We start from the raw sequence: 23,418 nt of genomic DNA, 5'->3' as shown, positions 1-23,418 counted from the left end.
CCAGGACCTGCCAGTTTATACTGACCGTCCAAAGTCAATGATTGACTTACAAAATCACCAACATTTCAAAACAGTATTAGGGTTATATCTCAATGAGTTCTGCTTGTATGGAGATGGTTCTTATATGGTCAGAGAGGTATTTGAAAGGGCTACAAATTGATGCTGCATATTCTAGTGCTAGTTGATAGTGACACTTATTTACTCCCCTGGTAACACTTTCCACTTTCAAAACAGCATTTGGGCTGTATCTCAGTCATTTCTGCAGCTTTGAAAATGGGTCTTGAACGGTCAGAAAGGTATTTCAAAGGCTTATAATCTGATGTTCAAATGACTTGGCGGTAAGGACTACAACAGATTGATGCAACTAAAAGGCAATGCTTGAGTCACAAAATGCAAGTCTTTCAGTACAGTATTCCGGAGCTTTCAGAATGGATTGAAAGCCCAACCAACTTAAAACGTGCTAGATACATGGTTTGGGATTTCAGTTCGAACTGAACTGGACTGACATTCGGTGAAGGCCATCCTGGCCCTCAGTTTGGCCCGGTCTGGCTTTTCGCCAAGAACCAAACTGAACCAGACTGTTGACTCCAATTGACTGATTTTAGGGCACTTTGAAACAGATAAAGTGGATTTCTATATGGTTGGAAATGTATTCAACTGGAAATATAGTGGATACAATTTGACATACTGTGGCTTTTGGGCAGATTTTGGAACCAGTTAATAGAGGCACTGATTTGACATAACTGCCTGGTTGAGTCTTTTTGGCATACTTGTAGAAACATCTGACTGAAAATTCACTTTCATGCAGTGGCAGTTAATATTGAGCTGTTAAGTTTTGAGTTCAAACTCAAGTTTCACCCACAAGCAGCTTTGGCTGAACAGACTTGTCTTGTCAGACATTCCAAGTTATATGAAAAATTAGACAAAATTGTTGATTGCACGCCAACCGCTCCAGCTAAGTACAGGGAATTCAGGAATTACATAGACCTATGATATTCGCGCCGTCGGGCAGCGCTTCGGCCCGATCGGACCAGATACGGCGAGGTTCGCCAGTGTGCCGGCTCAAACAGAGCCTTGGGCGATACGGGAGAACGGTGCGGCCGTTCGGCGCGAGATCTTCAAGGAGGGTAGTGCCATGCTACCCGCGGCTGCTGGCCGCGTTTGGGCCGACGCGACGCAGCCGGAGCCCGGCAGTGCGGAGGGCGGGTGGAAGTCCGCCCTTGCGCGTGCGGCACAGCCGCTGCATCGCCCGGGCTGGAAACTTCACACAGGGAGGGGACACGTCGTCCGCAACCGCTTGTGCAATTCCAGCCCTATCGGAGCAGCGGCTCGGCAGCGGGCCTCGAGACGGCGGTGCAGACACGCGGCGCCGCACCGCGTCGTGGAGGGCGACGGGACCCGCGACGAGGTGGCGCAGTGACGTAGGCGAGTACGTCAGACTTGAAAACACATGCGCTGAGCATTTGAATTGAGAAAACAGCTGAAACCACTCACCGGGGGAAGAATTGGCGATGCGCGACAACGACGGCGTTGTGTCCCACGAGACTTTCTGGAGTCGAAGGTGCATATCAGGGCTACTCACGCGCGCGCTTTCGAGGAGAACGCGCGGCAGACGGGCCGGAACGCCGCGGGCTTGCCGAAAACAGCGGTCGGGCCGCGCAGGGCCAGCCACCGCCCCGTTCTGCCTGGAAATCTCAGGAAATGGAGAGGCACAGTGTCTCCCGTATCGCTGAGAATTTCGGGCGGAACGCGTCAGAATTGCGCCCAGCGCCCTCCATTCTCGGCCAAGACGCGTCGAGCACCTTGGGACACGTCCCTTACGTTGTCATCGACGTTGCCGGACGTCGCCGAGGGCCTCCGGAGCCCGTTCGGCGCGAAACGGGCGATTGCCGGGGAAACCCGGCGCGTTGCTGGCCAGCATCCAGCCGGCGGATCGCCACAGAAGTCCAGCTTCTTGACGGGAACGTCCTCCGCTCTTCGCGAGTCCATTTTCGCGTCGATCCGCGGTCGCGATCGCGCGCAGTGACCGGTTCTTGCGAGATTTGAGCCCAGAGTGGGCCAACGACGATGGTAGCGGCGGGAATGCGGATGGCGGGTTGCATCGAAGTGCTGGGGACACTGAGAGAGCAATAAATTAGTAGAAAAGAAGCCACAGATGGAAGAAACACGCACCTCGCGGAGACCTGCAGCCGCAGACCCACCCGCTCGGCCGTTGGCCCTGAAATCTTCAGGAGAGGGAGCGTCGCAATGTCGCTACCTGTGGTTAAATTTCCAGCCAGAACGGGCACGAACTGAGCCCAGCGCTCACCGGTCCTGCCCACAACGCCGTCAACAGCGACCACGGTCGATGCGGCCCGCCGACAAGCGCCGAGACGCGCTGAACCGGTTGGGATATGGTCTTTGAGCCTCCCCGGACATGCCCGAGGGACACCGGGGGCCATTCCCGGCCCCAAACGGCTAGGTTTTGGCCAAACGGGAGCCCAGCGGTGGCCCGAATCCAGCGGGCAGATGGGCCGACAAACACCATTCGAATGACGAGGGAGTGTCGCGCCTTGCGCGTGACGATTTTCGCGACGATCCGACGGCGAGATCGCGCGCGGTGACGAATTCAAGCCCAGAATGGGCAGAAACGGCAGGGCAGAGCGGAGAAGGGAAGAGGCTTCGGGTGGGGTGCTAAAGCCAGTCGTATGTGGGAGGGAGAGTGTCGGCGTGGCACCAGCAGCCGCGAGAGATGTGTTTGCCGAGCGCCGACGCCGAGTACCGCGCCGGTGTTGCCAGCAAGATAAAGACCAGATTTGCGCCTGGCTGGATTCGCTGCGCGTCGTTGAGCGATTTGCGGTTTGAGGGTGGTGGTTGATAAAAAAGAAGCGCGGGTGACGGCATGCGGCACGTGCACGCCACGTCTTCGTCCCACGCAGCCTCTTCCTCTGCTCTTCCGCGCACAACGGCGGCCCCGCGGGGTGGTTTGCCGCAGACACGCGTCGTAAACGCCAGCGCGGGGCGTACTTATACCCCGCGCGACCTGCCGTCCCTCGCCTTCTTTCTTTCCCCCAGTTGTCGCTCGTTACCCACCCACCCTCGTTAACCATGGCCGGCCCACGCCCCCGCAGCCTCCCGCTCCTCGCCGTGCTCCTCGCGGCCGCGCTGCTCCTGCTCCCCGCCGTGCTCGCCCACGGCGACCACAAGGGCGCCCACTACGGCCGCAAGCGCACCCGCAACGGCCGCCCCGCCCGCCCCTTCGCCAAGGGCCGCCCCACCGCCAACGTCGGCGGCGCCGTCAACGCCACGCCCAAGCCCAGCACCACCGCCGCCCCGCCCCCCGCGAACACCCCGGCCCCGCCACCGCCACCGCCGGCCCCGTCTAGCACCCCGGCCGCAGCCCCGCCCCCGCCTCCGCCTCCGCCACCCCCAGCGCCCACCTCTACGAGCTCCACCCCGCCCCGGCGTCCGCGCCCGACCGGGCCCGCTCCCTGGGCGCGATCAACGCCGGGCGCGGCCGTCGCGCCGCTCGTCTCCGCAGCGGACCAGGCGCTGTACCTCAAGTTCCACAACGACATCCGCGCCAACCACAAGGGCGACCCCCTCTCGTGGAACGACACGCTCTCCGCCGCGGCCCAGAAGGTCGCGGACACGTGCGTGTTCGAGCACTCGGGCGGGAAGGTCGGCCCGTTCGGGCGAGAACCTCGCGGCGGGCACGGGCAAGTACGGGATTGAGAAGGCGATCGTGTCGTGGACGAACGAGTCGGTGCGTGCCGTGCCGTGTTTTTGATGCTGATGCGGAGGCTGATGGCGATGGCGCAGGGGACTACGACCCGAAGAACCCCGTGCCGTCGCACTTCACCCAGGTCGTGTGGCGCGGGACGACGCAGGTCGGCTGTGCGCTCACCGTGTGCGCGCCCCGGCACGATCTTCGACCCCAAGTTCACGGTGCGTGTCCGGGCCGCGTGTGCCCCCGGTGCTGACCTCGGCGCCGCGCAGAACACCGCCGAGTACTACGTCTGCGAGTACGCCCCGCCGGGCAACATCATCGGCCAGTTCGAGTGCGTTTCCTGTTCTTTCTCGGGGCTTCCGGGCCTGCTGACGCACCCCCAGCCAGATGGTCTCCGTCTAGGCCAACGCCCGCATTCCCGTTCTTGTTTCCCACGCGCGAGCCTGGACGCCCCCGGTTCTATATCTCTCCATACCACTGTCTTGTCGTATCTATCTTCCTGTTCAATCAACTTGTTACCCCGCACATCGTCTGACCAACTCGGCGCGGCGCGCGGCGCTGCACCGGAGTCACGGGACTCACGGCCCACGCGCCGCCGGGTGGCTCGTCCATCTTCGGTCTCTGTAGGCTAGTCCGCGCTATATGGCTAAGCATCCTATGCTCGTTCGGGCGTGCCCGCGGGTCTTAGAGACAGTATATGTGTGCTCGATTTTATTATTTTTACTAAATTCAAAATACGTGGCCTGTTCTGTTCTACTTATCTTTCTGGTCGATATTGCGAGTCCCGCAACCCAGCACAGACGGCGCGGCAGAGGCGCAGACGCGGGGTCGACGCGCCCTGGGCATTTGCGCTTGCCACGTTGCGACTCTGTCGAACATTTCTTTGCGTGGCACGTCGTGGGGGGTGGCGCAGTAGCGTAGGTGAGTGTTCTATCGCTGGAAACACCTCCGCTCAGCATTGACATCCACAAACAGCCTGAATTCACTCACCGGGAGAAGATGGAACGTTGTGGAACAACGGCGGCGCCCTCTCGCGCGAGATTTGCTGGAGTTGGAGGTGCGTATGGGCCCTCCCCGGGCGCGCGCTTTCGCGACGAACGCGCGGCGGATGGGCCGGGACGGCACTGGCCGCCAAAAACAGCAGCTGGTTCGCTCAGGGCCAACGACTAGCCCGTTCCGCCTGAAAATCTCAGGGAACGGAGGGATATATCGCCCCTCGCATCCCTGAGAATCTCAGGCGGAACGCGCGAGAAACACGCCCAGCGCGCGCGAGTCTCGGGAACACGCGTCCAACGCCGAGTCTGGCGGATGCAGCGCGTCGCAGTGGCCCAAAACGCGCCGACCAAGTCCCCTGCATCTTCCTCGACATGGCCGGACGCGGCCGAGGGCCTGTTCGGCGCGAAACGGGCGGTTTCCGGCCAAGCTCGGCGCGTTGCTCGCGAGCATCCGGCCGGTGGATCGCCGCCAAAGTGCAGTATGGTGCGGAGGACGTCGGCGGCCCTTCGCGAGTCCATTTCCGCGTCGATCCGCGGTCGCGATCGCGCGCGGTGGCGTGTTTTGTGCTGAGTTTGGGCTATAAACGGCTGCAAATGGCGGCACAGAGTGGTAGCGGACCTTGGAGCCTTGTCTCTGGGCTATCTGAGCCGGCGCGGGGGCGTGGTTTCACAAGATTCTGCCCCAGAAGCCCCAGTTGTGTGTTATTGTCGCCTAGTTTGGGCTTCGGCGGCGCGGTGGCGTGTTTTCGCGAGATTCCGCCCCAGAAGTCCCCAGTTGTGAGTGGTTGTTGCCTAGTTTGTCTTGCTACAAGTCCGGGGAGGCGCGGAGAGGCAGGTAGGATGTTGTGTCGCCAGAGATGGTGGTGGTTCGGAAGCAAGAGAGTCACGCGCGTGACTGTAGTCGAGTCCGAATCTTGCGTGACTCGGTTCGACTCCGCACTGCGGCACTCCGCGGTAAATTAACTGCTGGCAGTTAGCGGAATTCCGCGGCAAGTCCGCTGGCAGTTAGCAAAGTAATTTCAGTTGTGGGAAAAGTGAAGAGAGGGATTGAAAGATATTGAGCTGGAGATTCCAAAAAGTTGAAATGAGAAGCAGGAGGATAAGAACTGAGAGTTGTGGAGGGCTAATGAAATTTCCCAAAAAGGAAATAATTTCGAGCGAAATTGTGGACAGGTGTTTTCACGCTTTTTTGAAATTTGTTCCTGGGGTTGGCTGAGGGGTGGCATTTCCTATTGTAAGGAGGAAGACCTCTGGGTGCTGAGTGTTCTTTTGTCTAGCAGTGTGTCTGACACCTGTTTAAAGATGGATTAACATGGGACCACATTTTGGCAGTGAAAGAGGTTGGCTGAATACCCTATAACAAGGGGAAAAAGGTCATTTGAGTAATTGGTGGGCTCATGCTTAGGCATTGAGAAGAGGCCTCCCCACTGGTGAAAGGGTGATCTCCTTCAGTTGATTGGGAGTAGCTGCTGAATCGAACCAAGGGTTGTGAGAGTGAAGGACAGAAGTCATCATAGCACTGTTTACAGTCAACTTCTGAGTAACTTGAACTTGTAACTTGGTGGAGCTTGCCTATCTTTTCTATTCATGGGTTCTGGGGGATACATTTAAATCTAACTTTTTCTAGGATACTAATTTTCTAGGATGCAGACTCTGTTGGGGGACGCCCTGACAAGTCTATAAACAAAAATCCAGGACTGCAGCCTGGTGTGACAGTGAAGTCAATAAAACTCAAAGCTATTTTTTAACCCCCCTTTACTACCTACCTTCTTCTTCTTTCTTCTTCTTTCCTATCTTCAGCTTTGTGAATGACATGGATTCATAAAGTTGAAGATGTGAAAGAAGAAGAACAACAGTATTTTTTTCCTTCTGCAGCTCTACTTTAGGGCCTGCTGAAGGATCGGGTTCCAGGGGTATTCCACTTTAGGGCCGGCTCATGCTTCCACTCTTTTTTTCTTATATTCTTGTTATTATATTCTTGTTATTATATTCTTGTTATTATATTCTTGTTATTATATTCTTGTTATTATATTCTTGTATTATTAGACTTGGTATTGACTGTGTTGACTGGTACTGAGCGCTACTGCCAGACTACTTTAGGGCCAGCTTACTAGGTGACTTGACTAGGCTGACTGGAGCTTACTGCCTGCATTGACCGCTACTGACTTATACTGCTACTGCCTGCCTTGGGAGATGAGTCTGACTTTAGGGCTGACTTGGGAAATTGGTTGAGGTTATAGAGACACTTCTTACACCTTACTGCCCAGTTTACACTTATGCTTCAAACTCAATAGTTGGCTCACAAATTGACAAATACTCGCAAACACTAGAGTCTTTTGAAACAGTATTAGGGTTGTTTCTCAGTCATTTCTGAAGCTTTCAAGATGGCTTCTATATGGTTAGAAAGGTATTTGAGGGGCCTACAATCTGGTCTTCAACTGAAAACATGTTTAATACAAATTGACTGACTTTCCTTAGCAATTACTGTGGCAGTAAGTATTACACTGTTATAATTTTTGATGAGTTATATATGGTTAGAAAGGTCTCCATAAGGACTCCAACTTTGTCTTCAACTCATTGTGACTTTCCTACAAAACTAATGACTTTTGTTAGTACACACTGTGGCAGTTATTGACTCAAATTGACTTGTAAATATTTTGGTGTGGGTTCATAGAGACACTTTCGAGACCTAACTACCCAGTTTACACTTTGGCTTAAAGTCAATACTTGCTTCAAAAATGCAAATTACTGACCCAATCCAGAGTCTTTTGAAACAGTAATAGGGCTTTATCTCAGTGAGTTCTGAAGCTTTCAAAATGGGTCATATATGGTTAGAAAGGTATTTTGAAGGCCTACAATCTGGTCCTCAACTGAAGACATGTTTGATACAAAATGAATGACTTTTATTACAAAATACTGTGGCAGTAAGTCTTACACTGTGATAATTTTGGATGCCTTATATATGGTTAGAAAGGTCTTCAGTAGGACTACAACTTTGTCTTCAACTCATTGTAACTTTCCTACAAATCTAAGAACTTTTGTTAGTACTTACTGCAGCAGTTATTGACTGTATTGACTGAAATTGACTTGGGCAGATTTTGGTCTGGGTTCATAGCGGCACTTTTAAAACCTAACTGCCCAGTTAACACTTTGGCTTAAAGTCAATACTTGCTTCGCAAAATGCAAATTACTGACCCAACCCTGAGTTTTCAAAACAGTATTAGGGCCATATCTCAGTGAGTTCTGAAGCTTTCATAATGGTTCCTATATGGCTAGAAAGGGATTTTGAAGGCCTATAACATGGTATTTAACTGGAAACCTGTTGACTACAAAATGACTGACTTTTATTAGGATACACTGTGGCAGTTAAGGCCACACTATGAAATTTCTTAATGGTGCATATATGGTTAGAAAGGTTTTTAGAAGGACTATAACTTTCAATTCAACTTTTGTTTGATTGACCACAAATCTATTAACTTTTGTCAGTACTTATTGCAGCAGTTATTGACTGTCTTGACTGAAACTGACTTGTGCAGCGGCACCTGCCTTTTTTCAAAACAGTAATAGGGCTCTATCTCAGTAAGCTTTGGTTGGATCACAATGAGTCCTATATGGTTAGAAAGGTATTTGAAGGGCCTACAAATATGGCTTTAACTGCAGATATGTTGACCACAAAATGACTGACTTTTATTAGGATACACTCTGGCAGTTAAGGTTACACTGTTGAATTTCTTGATGGTTCATATATGGTCAGAAAGCTCTTGAGAAGGACTACAACTTTGTATTCACCTAATTGGAACTTTCCTACAAATCCATCAACTTTATTGACTTGGCACTTTCAAAACAGTATTAGCACTATATCTCAGTCATTTCTGAAGCTTTCAAGATGGTTCTCATATGGTCAGAAAGGGCTTTACAGAGGCTATAAACTGGTATTCAACTGGAAATATGTTTGATATAAATCCAATGACTTTTATCAGTACTTACTGTGGCAGTTATATTGACTCAAATTGACTTGTGCACATTTTGGTGCCAGTCTATGGGGACACTTCTGGGACCTAACTGCCCAGTCTACACTGTGGCTTAAAGTCAATACTTGACTCACAAAATGTCATATACTTTCAGTCTTTTGAAACAGTAATAGGCTCATATCTCGATGAGTTCTGGTCGGTTTAAGATGGTTCCTATATGGTCAGAAGGATATTTCAAAGACCTACAAACTGGTCTTCAACTGCAAATATGTTGACTACAAAACGACTGACTTTTATTAGGATACACTGTGGCAGTTCATGTTACACTGTTGAATTTCTTGATGGTTTATATATGATTAGAAAGGTTTTTAGCAGGAATACAACTTTGTATTCAACTTATATTTAGTTTATCACAATTAGTGTATACTGCAGCAGTACTTATTGTGCTGATTTTGGTGCCAGTTTATAGGCTTTATCTCAATGAGTTCTTGTTGGATTGAGATGGTTTTCATTTAAAGGGCCTATAACATGGTATTCAACTCAAAATCTGACTGCAAAATGACTGATTTTGACTTGTCTTTTGAAACAGTATTAGGCTCATATCTCTGTCAGTTCTGGTCGGTTTGGGATGGTTTTTATATGGTTGGAAAGGGAATTCCAGGCACTCAACACAGGTTTGATACAAATTGACTAAGTTTCATTAGCACTTACTGTGGCAGTTATATTGACTCAAATTGACTTGTGCACATTTTGGTGTGAGTCCATGGGGACACTTCCAGGACCTGCCAGTTTATACTGACCGTCCAAAGTCAATGATTGACTTACAAAATCACCAACATTTCAAAACAGTATTAGGGTTATATCTCAATGAGTTCTGCTTGTATGGAGATGGTTCTTATATGGTCAGAGAGGTATTTGAAAGGGCTACAAATTGATGCTGCATATTCTAGTGCTAGTTGATAGTGACACTTATTTACTCCCCTGGTAACACTTTCCACTTTCAAAACAGCATTTGGGCTGTATCTCAGTCATTTCTGCAGCTTTGAAAATGGGTCTTGAACGGTCAGAAAGGTATTTCAAAGGCTTATAATCTGATGTTCAAATGACTTGGCGGTAAGGACTACAACAGATTGATGCAACTAAAAGGCAATGCTTGAGTCACAAAATGCAAGTCTTTCAGTACAGTATTCCGGAGCTTTCAGAATGGATTGAAAGCCCAACCAACTTAAAACGTGCTAGATACATGGTTTGGGATTTCAGTTCGAACTGAACTGGACTGACATTCGGTGAAGGCCATCCTGGCCCTCAGTTTGGCCCGGTCTGGCTTTTCGCCAAGAACCAAACTGAACCAGACTGTTGACTCCAATTGACTGATTTTAGGGCACTTTGAAACAGATAAAGTGGATTTCTATATGGTTGGAAATGTATTCAACTGGAAATATAGTGGATACAATTTGACATACTGTGGCTTTTGGGCAGATTTTGGAACCAGTTAATAGAGGCACTGATTTGACATAACTGCCTGGTTGAGTCTTTTTGGCATACTTGTAGAAACATCTGACTGAAAATTCACTTTCATGCAGTGGCAGTTAATATTGAGCTGTTAAGTTTTGAGTTCAAACTCAAGTTTCACCCACAAGCAGCTTTGGCTGAACAGACTTGTCTTGTCAGACATTCCAAGTTATATGAAAAATTAGACAAAATTGTTGATTGCACGCCAACCGCTCCAGCTAAGTACAGGGAATTCAGGAATTACATAGACCTATGATATTCGCGCCGTCGGGCAGCGCTTCGGCCCGATCGGACCAGATACGGCGAGGTTCGCCAGTGTGCCGGCTCAAACAGAGCCTTGGGCGATACGGGAGAACGGTGCGGCCGTTCGGCGCGAGATCTTCAAGGAGGGTAGTGCCATGCTACCCGCGGCTGCTGGCCGCGTTTGGGCCGACGCGACGCAGCCGGAGCCCGGCAGTGCGGAGGGCGGGTGGAAGTCCGCCCTTGCGCGTGCGGCACAGCCGCTGCATCGCCCGGGCTGGAAACTTCACACAGGGAGGGGACACGTCGTCCGCAACCGCTTGTGCAATTCCAGCCCTATCGGAGCAGCGGCTCGGCAGCGGGCCTCGAGACGGCGGTGCAGACACGCGGCGCCGCACCGCGTCGTGGAGGGCGACGGGACCCGCGACGAGGTGGCGCAGTGACGTAGGCGAGTACGTCAGACTTGAAAACACATGCGCTGAGCATTTGAATTGAGAAAACAGCTGAAACCACTCACCGGGGGAAGAATTGGCGATGCGCGACAACGACGGCGTTGTGTCCCACGAGACTTTCTGGAGTCGAAGGTGCATATCAGGGCTACTCACGCGCGCGCTTTCGAGGAGAACGCGCGGCAGACGGGCCGGAACGCCGCGGGCTTGCCGAAAACAGCGGTCGGGCCGCGCAGGGCCAGCCACCGCCCCGTTCTGCCTGGAAATCTCAGGAAATGGAGAGGCACAGTGTCTCCCGTATCGCTGAGAATTTCGGGCGGAACGCGTCAGAATTGCGCCCAGCGCCCTCCATTCTCGGCCAAGACGCGTCGAGCACCTTGGGACACGTCCCTTACGTTGTCATCGACGTTGCCGGACGTCGCCGAGGGCCTCCGGAGCCCGTTCGGCGCGAAACGGGCGATTGCCGGGGAAACCCGGCGCGTTGCTGGCCAGCATCCAGCCGGCGGATCGCCACAGAAGTCCAGCTTCTTGACGGGAACGTCCTCCGCTCTTCGCGAGTCCATTTTCGCGTCGATCCGCGGTCGCGATCGCGCGCAGTGACCGGTTCTTGCGAGATTTGAGCCCAGAGTGGGCCAACGACGATGGTAGCGGCGGGAATGCGGATGGCGGGTTGCATCGAAGTGCTGGGGACACTGAGAGAGCAATAAATTAGTAGAAAAGAAGCCACAGATGGAAGAAACACGCACCTCGCGGAGACCTGCAGCCGCAGACCCACCCGCTCGGCCGTTGGCCCTGAAATCTTCAGGAGAGGGAGCGTCGCAATGTCGCTACCTGTGGTTAAATTTCCAGCCAGAACGGGCACGAACTGAGCCCAGCGCTCACCGGTCCTGCCCACAACGCCGTCAACAGCGACCACGGTCGATGCGGCCCGCCGACAAGCGCCGAGACGCGCTGAACCGGTTGGGATATGGTCTTTGAGCCTCCCCGGACATGCCCGAGGGACACCGGGGGCCATTCCCGGCCCCAAACGGCTAGGTTTTGGCCAAACGGGAGCCCAGCGGTGGCCCGAATCCAGCGGGCAGATGGGCCGACAAACACCATTCGAATGACGAGGGAGTGTCGCGCCTTGCGCGTGACGATTTTCGCGACGATCCGACGGCGAGATCGCGCGCGGTGACGAATTCAAGCCCAGAATGGGCAGAAACGGCAGGGCAGAGCGGAGAAGGGAAGAGGCTTCGGGTGGGGTGCTAAAGCCAGTCGTATGTGGGAGGGAGAGTGTCGGCGTGGCACCAGCAGCCGCGAGAGATGTGTTTGCCGAGCGCCGACGCCGAGTACCGCGCCGGTGTTGCCAGCAAGATAAAGACCAGATTTGCGCCTGGCTGGATTCGCTGCTGCGCGTCGTTGAGCGATTTGCGGTTTGAGGGTGGTGGTTGATAAAAAAGAAGCGCGGGTGACGGCATGCGGCACGTGCACGCCACGTCTTCGTCCCACGCAGCCTCTTCCTCTGCTCTTCCGCGCACAACGGCGGCCCCGCGGGGTGGTTTGCCGCAGACACGCCGTCGTAAACGCCAGCGCGGGGCGTACTTATACCCCGCGACCTGCCGTCCCTCGCCTTCTTTCTTTCCCCCAGTTGTCGCTCGTTACCCACCCACCCTCGTTAACCATGGCCGGCCCACGCCCCCGCAGCCTCCCGCTCCTCGCCGTGCTCCTCGCGGCCGCGCTGCTCCTGCTCCCCGCCGTGCTCGCCCACGGCGACCACAAGGGCCCCACTACGGCCGCAAGCGCACCCGGCAACGGCCGCCCCGCCCCCCCCCGCCAAGGGCCGCCCCACCGCCAACGTCGGGCGGCGCCGTCAACGCCACGCCCAAGCCCAGCACCACCGCCGCCCCGCCCCCGCGAACACCCGGCCCCGCCACCGCCACCGCCGGCCCCGTCTAGCACCCGGCCGCAGCCCCGCCCCCCGCCTCCGCCTCCGCCACCCCCAGCGCCCACCTCTACGAGCTCCACCCCGCCCCGGCGTCCGCGCCCGACCGGGCCGCGCTCCCCGCGGGCGCGATCAACGCCCGGCGCGGCCGTCGCGCCGCCTCGTCTCCGCAGCGGACCAGGCGCTGTACCTCAAGTTCCACAACGACATCCGCGCCAACCACAAGGGGCGACCCCCTCTCGTGGAACGACACGCTCTCCGCCGCGGCCCAGAAGGTCGCGGACACGTGGCGTGTTCGAGCACTCGGGCGGGAAGGTCGGCCCGTTCGGGCGAGAACCTCGCGGGCGGGCACGGGCAAGTACGGGATTGAGAAGGCGATCGTGTCGTGGACGAACGAAGTCGGTGCGTGCCGTGCCGTGTTTTTGATGCTGATGCGGAGGCTGATGGCGATGGCGCAGGGGACTACGACCCGAAGAACCCCGTGCCGTCGCACTTCACCCAGGTCGTGTGGCGCGGGACGACGCAGGTCGGCTGTGCGCTCACCGTGTGCGCGCCCGGCACGATCTTCGACCCCAAGTTCACGGTGCGTGTCCGGGCCGCGTGTGCCCCCGTGTGCTGACCTCGGCGCCGCGCAGAACACCGCCGAGTACTACGTCTGCGAGTACGCCCCGCCGGGCAACATCATCGGCCAGTTCGAGTGCGTTTCCTGTTCTTTCTCGGGGCTTCCGGGCCTGCTGACGCACCCCCAGCCAGATGGTCTCCGTCTAGGCCAACGCCCGCATTCCCGTTCTTGTTTCCCACGCGCGAGCCTGGACGCCCGCGGTTCTATATCTCTCCATACCACTGTCTTGTCGTATCTATCTTCCTGTTCAATCAACTTGTTACCCCGCACATCGTCTGACCAACTCGGCGCGGCGCGGCGCTGCACCGGAGTCACGGGACTCACGGCCCACGCGCCCCGGGTGGCTCGTCCATCTTCGGTCTCTGTAGGCTAGTCCGCGCTATATGGCTAAGCATCCTATGCTCGTTCGGCGCGTGCCCGCGCGGTCTTAGAGACAGTATATGTGTGCTCGATTTTATTATTTTTACTAAATTCAAAATACGTGGCCTGTTCTGTTCTACTTATCTTTCTGGTCGATATTGCGAGTCCCGCAACCCAGCACAGACGGCGCGGCAGAGGCGCAGACGCGGGGTCGACGCGCCCTGGGCATTTGCGCTTGCCACGTTGCGACTCTGTCGAACATTTCTTTGCGTGGCACGTCGTGGGGGGTGGCGCAGTAGCGTAGGTGAGTGTTCTATCGCTGGAAACACCTCCGCTCAGCATTGACATCCACAAACAGCCTGAATTCACTCACCGGGAGAAGATGGAACGTTGTGGAACAACGGCGGCGCCCTCTCGCGCGAGATTTGCTGGAGTTGGAGGTGCGTATGGGCCCTCCCCGGGCGCGCGCTTTCGCGACGAACGCGCGGCGGATGGGCCGGGACGGCACTGGCCGCCAAAAACAGCAGCTGGTTCGCTCAGGGCCAACGACTAGCCCGTTCCGCCTGAAAATCTCAGGGAACGGAGGGATATATCGCCCCTCGCATCCCTGAGAATCTCAGGCGGAACGCGCGAGAAACACGCCCAGCGCGCGCGAGTCTCGGGAACACGCGTCCAACGCCGAGTCTGGCGGATGCAGCGCGTCGCAGTGGCCCAAAACGCGCCGACCAAGTCCCCTGCATCTTCCTCGACATGGCCGGACGCGGCCGAGGGCCTGTTCGGCGCGAAACGGGCGGTTTCCGGCCAAGCTCGGCGCGTTGCTCGCGAGCATCCGGCCGGTGGATCGCCGCCAAAGTGCAGTATGGTGCGGAGGACGTCGGCGGCCCTTCGCGAGTCCATTTCCGCGTCGATCCGCGGTCGCGATCGCGCGCGGTGGCGTGTTTTGTGCTGAGTTTGGGCTATAAACGGCTGCAAATGGCGGCACAGAGTGGTAGCGGACCTTGGAGCCTTGTCTCTGGGCTATCTGAGCCGGCGCGGGGGCGTGGTTTCACAAGATTCTGCCCCAGAAGCCCCAGTTGTGTGTTATTGTCGCCTAGTTTGGGCTTCGGCGGCGCGGTGGCGTGTTTTCGCGAGATTCCGCCCCAGAAGTCCCCAGTTGTGAGTGGTTGTTGCCTAGTTTGTCTTGCTACAAGTCCGGGGAGGCGCGGAGAGGCAGGTAGGATGTTGTGTCGCCAGAGATGGTGGTGGTTCGGAAGCAAGAGAGTCACGCGCGTGACTGTAGTCGAGTCCGAATCTTGCGTGACTCGGTTCGACTCCGCACTGCGGCACTCCGCGGTAAATTAACTGCTGGCAGTTAGCGGAATTCCGCGGCAAGTCCGCTGGCAGTTAGCAAAGTAATTTCAGTTGTGGGAAAAGTGAAGAGAGGGATTGAAAGATATTGAGCTGGAGATTCCAAAAAGTTGAAATGAGAAGCAGGAGGATAAGAACTGAGAGTTGTGGAGGGCTAATGAAATTTCCCAAAAAGGAAATAATTTCGAGCGCGAAATTGTGGACAGGTGTTTTCACGCTTTTTTGAAATTTGTTCCTGGGGTTGGCTGAGGGGTGGCATTTCCTATTGTAAGGAGGAAGACCTCTGGGTGCTGAGTGTTCTTTTGTCTAGCAGTGTGTCTGACACCTGTTTAAAGATGGATTAACATGGGACCACATTTTGGCAGTGAAAGAGGTTGGCTGAATACCCTATAACAAGGGGAAAAAGGTCATTTGAGTAATTGGTGGGCTCATGCTTAGGCATTGAGAAGAGGCCTCCCCACTGGTGAAAGGGTGATCTCCTTCAGTTGATTGGGAGTAGCTGCTGAATCGAACCAAGGGTTGTGAGAGTGAAGGACAGAAGTCATCATAGCACTGTTTACAGTCAACTTCTGAGTAACTTGAACTTGTAACTTGGTGGAGCTTGCCTATCTTTTCTATTCATGGGTTCTGGGGGATACATTTAAATCTAACTTTTTCTAGGATACTAATTTTCTAGGATGCAGACTCTGTTGGGGGACGCCCTGACAAGTCTATAAACAAAAATCCAGGACTGCAGCCTGGTGTGACAGTGAAGTCAATAAAACTCAAAGCTATTTTTTAACCCCCCTTTACTACCTACCTTCTTCTTCTTTCTTCTTCTTTCCTATCTTCAGCTTTGTGAATGACATGGATTCATAAAGTTGAAGATGTGAAAGAAGAAGAACAACAGTATTTTTTTCCTTCTGCAGCTCTACTTTAGGGCCTGCTGAAGGATCGGGTTCCAGGGGTATTCCACTTTAGGGCCGGCTCATGCTTCCACTCTTTTTTTCTTATATTCTTGTTATTATATTCTTGTTATTATATTCTTGTTATTATATTCTTGTTATTATATTCTTGTTATTATATTCTTGTATTATTAGACTTGGTATTGACTGTGTTGACTGGTACTGAGCGCTACTGCCAGACTACTTTAGGGCCAGCTTACTAGGTGACTTGACTAGGCTGACTGGAGCTTACTGCCTGCATTGACCGCTACTGACTTATACTGCTACTGCCTGCCTTGGGAGATGAGTCTGACTTTAGGGCTGACTTGGGAAATTGGTTGAGGTTATAGAGACACTTCTTACACCTTACTGCCCAGTTTACACTTATGCTTCAAACTCAATAGTTGGCTCACAAATTGACAAATACTCGCAAACACTAGAGTCTTTTGAAACAGTATTAGGGTTGTTTCTCAGTCATTTCTGAAGCTTTCAAGATGGCTTCTATATGGTTAGAAAGGTATTTGAGGGGCCTACAATCTGGTCTTCAACTGAAAACATGTTTAATACAAATTGACTGACTTTCCTTAGCAATTACTGTGGCAGTAAGTATTACACTGTTATAATTTTTGATGAGTTATATATGGTTAGAAAGGTCTCCATAAGGACTCCAACTTTGTCTTCAACTCATTGTGACTTTCCTACAAAACTAATGACTTTTGTTAGTACACACTGTGGCAGTTATTGACTCAAATTGACTTGTAAATATTTTGGTGTGGGTTCATAGAGACACTTTCGAGACCTAACTACCCAGTTTACACTTTGGCTTAAAGTCAATACTTGCTTCGAAAAAATGCAAATTACTGACCCAATCCAGAGTCTTTTGAAACAGTAATAGGGCTTTATCTCAGTGAGTTCTGAAGCTTTCAAAATGGGTCATATATGGTTAGAAAGGTATTTTGAAGGCCTACAATCTGGTCCTCAACTGAAGACATGTTTGATACAAAATGAATGACTTTTATTACAAAATACTGTGGCAGTAAGTCTTACACTGTGATAATTTTGGATGCCTTATATATGGTTAGAAAGGTCTTCAGTAGGACTACAACTTTGTCTTCAACTCATTGTAACTTTCCTACAAATCTAAGAACTTTTGTTAGTACTTACTGCAGCAGTTATTGACTGTATTGACTGAAATTGACTTGGGCAGATTTTGGTCTGGGTTCATAGCGGCACTTTTAAAACCTAACTGCCCAGTTAACACTTTGGCTTAAAGTCAATACTTGCTTCGCAAAATGCAAATTACTGACCCAACCCTGAGTTTTCAAAACAGTATTAGGGCCATATCTCAGTGAGTTCTGAAGCTTTCATAATGGTTCCTATATGGCTAGAAAGGGATTTTGAAGGCCTATAACATGGTATTTAACTGGAAACCTGTTGACTACAAAATGACTGACTTTTATTAGGATACACTGTGGCAGTTAAGGCCACACTATGAAATTTCTTAATGGTGCATATATGGTTAGAAAGGTTTTTAGAAGGACTATAACTTTCAATTCAACTTTTGTTTGATTGACCACAAATCTATTAACTTTTGTCAGTACTTATTGCAGCAGTTATTGACTGTCTTGACTGAAACTGACTTGTGCAGCGGCACCTGCCTTTTTCAAAACAGTAATAGGGCTCTATCTCAGTAAGCTTTGGTTGGATCACAATGAGTCCTATATGGTTAGAAAGGTATTTGAAGGGCCTACAAATATGGCTTTAACTGCAGATATGTTGACCACAAAATGACTGACTTTTATTAGGATACACTCTGGCAGTTAAGGTTACACTGTTGAATTTCTTGATGGTTCATATATGGTCAGAAAGCTCTTGAGAAGGACTACAACTTTGTATTCACCTAATTGGAACTTTCCTACAAATCCATCAACTTTATTGACTTGGCACTTTCAAAACAGTATTAGCACTATATCTCAGTCATTTCTGAAGCTTTCAAGATGGTTCTCATATGGTCAGAAAGGGCTTTACAGAGGCTATAAACTGGTATTCAACTGGAAATATGTTTGATATAAATCCAATGACTTTTATCAGTACTTACTGTGGCAGTTATATTGACTCAAATTGACTTGTGCACATTTTGGTGCCAGTCTATGGGGACACTTCTGGGACCTAACTGCCCAGTCTACACTGTGGCTTAAAGTCAATACTTGACTCACAAAATGTCATATACTTTCAGTCTTTTGAAACAGTAATAGGCTCATATCTCGATGAGTTCTGGTCGGTTTAAGATGGTTCCTATATGGTCAGAAGGATATTTCAAAGACCTACAAACTGGTCTTCAACTGCAAATATGTTGACTACAAAACGACTGACTTTTATTAGGATACACTGTGGCAGTTCATGTTACACTGTTGAATTTCTTGATGGTTTATATATGATTAGAAAGGTTTTTAGCAGGAATACAACTTTGTATTCAACTTATATTTAGTTTATCACAATTAGTGTATACTGCAGCAGTACTTATTGTGCTGATTTTGGTGCCAGTTTATAGGCTTTATCTCAATGAGTTCTTGTTGGATTGAGATGGTTTTCATTTAAAGGGCCTATAACATGGTATTCAACTCAAAATCTGACTGCAAAATGACTGATTTTGACTTGTCTTTTGAAACAGTATTAGGCTCATATCTCTGTCAGTTCTGGTCGGTTTGGGATGGTTTTTATATGGTTGGAAAGGGAATTCCAGGCACTCAACACAGGTTTGATACAAATTGACTAAGTTTCATTAGCACTTACTGTGGCAGTTATATTGACTCAAATTGACTTGTGCACATTTTGGTGTGAGTCCATGGGGACACTTCCAGGACCTGCCAGTTTATACTGACCGTCCAAAGTCAATGATTGACTTACAAAATCACCAACATTTCAAAACAGTATTAGGGTTATATCTCAATGAGTTCTGCTTGTATGGAGATGGTTCTTATATGGTCAGAGAGGTATTTGAAAGGGCTACAAATTGATGCTGCATATTCTAGTGCTAGTTGATAGTGACACTTATTTACTCCCCTGGTAACACTTTCCACTTTCAAAACAGCATTTGGGCTGTATCTCAGTCATTTCTGCAGCTTTGAAAATGGGTCTTGAACGGTCAGAAAGGTATTTCAAAGGCTTATAATCTGATGTTCAAATGACTTGGCGGTAAGGACTACAACAGATTGATGCAACTAAAAGGCAATGCTTGAGTCACAAAATGCAAGTCTTTCAGTACAGTATTCCGGAGCTTTCAGAATGGATTGAAAGCCCAACCAACTTAAAACGTGCTAGATACATGGTTTGGGATTTCAGTTCGAACTGAACTGGACTGACATTCGGTGAAGGCCATCCTGGCCCTCAGTTTGGCCCGGTCTGGCTTTTCGCCAAGAACCAAACTGAACCAGACTGTTGACTCCAATTGACTGATTTTAGGGCACTTTGAAACAGATAAAGTGGATTTCTATATGGTTGGAAATGTATTCAACTGGAAATATAGTGGATACAATTTGACATACTGTGGCTTTTGGGCAGATTTTGGAACCAGTTAATAGAGGCACTGATTTGACATAACTGCCTGGTTGAGTCTTTTTGGCATACTTGTAGAAACATCTGACTGAAAATTCACTTTCATGCAGTGGCAGTTAATATTGAGCTGTTAAGTTTTGAGTTCAAACTCAAGTTTCACCCACAAGCAGCTTTGGCTGAACAGACTTGTCTTGTCAGACATTCCAAGTTATATGAAAAATTAGACAAAATTGTTGATTGCACGCCAACCGCTCCAGCTAAGTACAGGGAATTCAGGAATTACATAGACCTATGATATTCGCGCCGTCGGGCAGCGCTTCGGCCCGATCGGACCAGATACGGCGAGGTTCGCCAGTGTGCCGGCTCAAACAGAGCCTTGGGCGATACGGGAGAACGGTGCGGCCGTTCGGCGCGAGATCTTCAAGGAGGGTAGTGCCATGCTACCCGCGGCTGCTGGCCGCGTTTGGGCCGACGCGACGCAGCCGGAGCCCGGCAGTGCGGAGGGCGGGTGGAAGTCCGCCCTTGCGCGTGCGGCACAGCCGCTGCATCGCCCGGGCTGGAAACTTCACACAGGGAGGGGACACGTCGTCCGCAACCGCTTGTGCAATTCCAGCCCTATCGGAGCAGCGGCTCGGCAGCGGGCCTCGAGACGGCGGTGCAGACACGCGGCGCCGCACCGCGTCGTGGAGGGCGACGGGACCCGCGACGAGGTGGCGCAGTGACGTAGGCGAGTACGTCAGACTTGAAAACACATGCGCTGAGCATTTGAATTGAGAAAACAGCTGAAACCACTCACCGGGGGAAGAATTGGCGATGCGCGACAACGACGGCGTTGTGTCCCACGAGACTTTCTGGAGTCGAAGGTGCATATCAGGGCTACTCACGCGCGCGCTTTCGAGGAGAACGCGCGGCAGACGGGCCGGAACGCCGCGGGCTTGCCGAAAACAGCGGTCGGGCCGCGCAGGGCCAGCCACCGCCCCGTTCTGCCTGGAAATCTCAGGAAATGGAGAGGCACAGTGTCTCCCGTATCGCTGAGAATTTCGGGCGGAACGCGTCAGAATTGCGCCCAGCGCCCTCCATTCTCGGCCAAGACGCGTCGAGCACCTTGGGACACGTCCCTTACGTTGTCATCGACGTTGCCGGACGTCGCCGAGGGCCTCCGGAGCCCGTTCGGCGCGAAACGGGCGATTGCCGGGGAAACCCGGCGCGTTGCTGGCCAGCATCCAGCCGGCGGATCGCCACAGAAGTCCAGCTTCTTGACGGGAACGTCCTCCGCTCTTCGCGAGTCCATTTTCGCGTCGATCCGCGGTCGCGATCGCGCGCAGTGACCGGTTCTTGCGAGATTTGAGCCCAGAGTGGGCCAACGACGATGGTAGCGGCGGGAATGCGGATGGCGGGTTGCATCGAAGTGCTGGGGACACTGAGAGAGCAATAAATTAGTAGAAAAGAAGCCACAGATGGAAGAAACACGCACCTCGCGGAGACCTGCAGCCGCAGACCCACCCGCTCGGCCGTTGGCCCTGAAATCTTCAGGAGAGGGAGCGTCGCAATGTCGCTACCTGTGGTTAAATTTCCAGCCAGAACGGGCACGAACTGAGCCCAGCGCTCACCGGTCCTGCCCACAACGCCGTCAACAGCGACCACGGTCGATGCGGCCCGCCGACAAGCGCCGAGACGCGCTGAACCGGTTGGGATATGGTCTTTGAGCCTCCCCGGACATGCCCGAGGGACACCGGGGGCCATTCCCGGCCCCAAACGGCTAGGTTTTGGCCAAACGGGAGCCCAGCGGTGGCCCGAATCCAGCGGGCAGATGGGCCGACAAACACCATTCGAATGACGAGGGAGTGTCGCGCCTTGCGCGTGACGATTTTCGCGACGATCCGACGGCGAGATCGCGCGCGGTGACGAATTCAAGCCCAGAATGGGCAGAAACGGCAGGGCAGAGCGGAGAAGGGAAGAGGCTTCGGGTGGGGTGCTAAAGCCAGTCGTATGTGGGAGGGAGAGTGTCGGCGTGGCACCAGCAGCCGCGAGAGATGTGTTTGCCGAGCGCCGACGCCGAGTACCGCGCCGGTGTTGCCAGCAAGATAAAGACCAGATTTGCGCCTGGCTGGATTCGCTGCGCGTCGTTGAGCGATTTGCGGTTTGAGGGTGGTGGTTGATAAAAAAGAAGCGCGGGTGACGGCATGCGGCACGTGCACGCCACGTCTTCGTCCCACGCAGCCTCTTCCTCTGCTCTTCCGCGCACAACGGCGGCCCCCGGGGTGGTTTGCCGCAGACACGCGTCGTAAAACGCCAGCGCGGGGCGTACCTACCCCCCGCGACCTGCCGTCCCTCGCCTTCTTTCTTTCCCCCAGTTGTCGCTCGTTACCCACCCACCCTCGTTAACCATGGCCGGCCCACGCCCCCCAGCCTCCCGCTCCTCGCCGTGCTCCTCGCGGCCGCGCTCTCCTCCTGCCCCCCGCCGTGCTCGCCCACGGCGGCACCACAAGGGCCCACTACGGCCGCAAGCGCACCCGCAACGGCCGCCCCGCCCGCCCCCGCCAAGGGCCGCCCCACCGCCAACGTCGGGCGGCGTCAACGCCACGCCCAAGCCCAGCACCACCGCCGCCCCGCCCCCCCGAACACCCCGGCCCGCCCCGCCACCGCCGGCCCCGTCTAGCACCCCTGGCCGCAGCCCCGCCCCCCCCTCCGCCTCCGCCACCCCCAGCGCCCACCTCTACGAGCTCCACCCCCCCCCGGCGTCCGCGCCCGACCGGGCCCGCTCCCCGCGCGCGATCAACGCCGGCGCGGCCGTCGCGCCCGCTCGTCTCCGCAGCGGACCAGGCGCTGTACCTCAAGTTCCACAACGACATCCGCGCCAACCACAAGGGCGACCCCCTCTCGTGGAACGACACGCTCTCCGCCGCGGCCCAGAAGGTCGCGGACACGTGCGTGTTCGAGCACTCGGGCGGGAAGGTCGGCCCGTTCGGGCGAGAACCTCGCGGGCGGCACGGGCAAGTACGGGATTGAGAAGGCGATCGTGTCGTGGACGAACGAGTCGGTGCGTGCCGTGCCGTGTTTTTGATGCTGATGCGGAGGCTGATGGCGATGGCGCAGGGGACTACGACCCGAAGAACCCCGTGCCGTCGCACTTCACCCAGGTCGTGGGCGGGCGACGACGCAGGTCGGCTGTGCGCTCACCGTGTGCGCGCCCGGCACGATCTTCGACCCCAAGTTCACGGTGCGTGTCCGGGCCGCGTGTGCCCCCCGTGTGCTGACCTCGGCGCCGCGCAGAACACCGCCGAGTACTACGTCTGCGAGTACGCCCCGCCGGGCAACATCATCGGCCAGTTCGAGTGCGTTTCCTGTTCTTTCTCGGGGCTTCCGGGCCTGCTGACGCACCCCCAGCCAGATGGTCTCCGTCTAGGCCAACGCCCGCATTCCCGTTCTTGTTTCCCACGGCGAGCCTGGACGCCCGCGGTTCTATATCTCTCCATACCACTGTCTTGTCGTATCTATCTTCCTGTTCAATCAACTTGTTACCCCGCACATCGTCTGACCAACTCGGCGCGGGCGCGGCGCTGCACCGGAGTCACGGGACTCACGGCCCACGCGCCGCCGGGTGGCTCGTCCATCTTCGGTCTCTGTAGGCTAGTCCGCGCTATATGGCTAAGCATCCTATGCTCGTTCGGCGCGTGCCCGCGCGGTCTTAGAGACAGTATATGTGTGCTCGATTTTATTATTTTTACTAAATTCAAAATACGTGGCCTGTTCTGTTCTACTTATCTTTCTGGTCGATATTGCGAGTCCCGCAACCCAGCACAGACGGCGC

At 53.4% G+C, this 23,418-nt stretch overlaps 3 protein-coding genes across 3 annotated transcripts; all 3 read left to right on the top strand.

Annotated features, from left to right (window-relative positions):
• Positions 1-3,087: 3,087 nt before the first annotated feature.
• On the top strand, positions 3,088-4,111 carry MIND_00566600 (PR-1-like protein; the record flags this gene model as incomplete). The annotated part of the gene is made up of 4 exons (XM_037362436.1): positions 3,088-3,660; positions 3,719-3,745; positions 3,802-4,040; positions 4,093-4,111. 4 exons carry the CDS (start codon positions 3,088-3,090, stop codon positions 4,109-4,111), a joined length of 858 nt encoding a protein of 285 aa, XP_037220357.1.
• An 8,428-nt stretch (positions 4,112-12,539) lies between these two features.
• On the top strand, positions 12,540-13,568 carry MIND_00566500 (Fruiting body protein SC7; the record flags this gene model as incomplete). Its single annotated transcript, XM_037362435.1, has 5 exons — positions 12,540-13,115; positions 13,175-13,202; positions 13,259-13,383; positions 13,436-13,497; positions 13,550-13,568. The coding sequence occupies 5 exons, from the start codon at positions 12,540-12,542 to the stop codon at positions 13,566-13,568; spliced, it is 810 nt and encodes a 269-aa protein (XP_037220356.1).
• An 8,426-nt stretch (positions 13,569-21,994) lies between these two features.
• MIND_00566400 (Fruiting body protein SC7) lies at positions 21,995-23,013 on the top strand (the record flags this gene model as incomplete). Its single annotated transcript, XM_037362434.1, has 4 exons — positions 21,995-22,647; positions 22,704-22,827; positions 22,881-22,942; positions 22,995-23,013. 4 exons carry the CDS (start codon positions 21,995-21,997, stop codon positions 23,011-23,013), a joined length of 858 nt encoding a protein of 285 aa, XP_037220355.1.
• Between the last annotated feature and the right edge of the window lie 405 nt (positions 23,014-23,418).

This window comes from Mycena indigotica (assembly GCF_014461135.1).
Source record: "Mycena indigotica strain 171206Taipei chromosome Unknown Mind.scaff0005, whole genome shotgun sequence".
Taxonomy (NCBI): domain Eukaryota; kingdom Fungi; phylum Basidiomycota; class Agaricomycetes; order Agaricales; family Mycenaceae; genus Mycena; species Mycena indigotica.
Note: the sequence above shows the minus strand (reverse complement) of the source record. Positions and strands in the feature narration are given on the sequence as shown.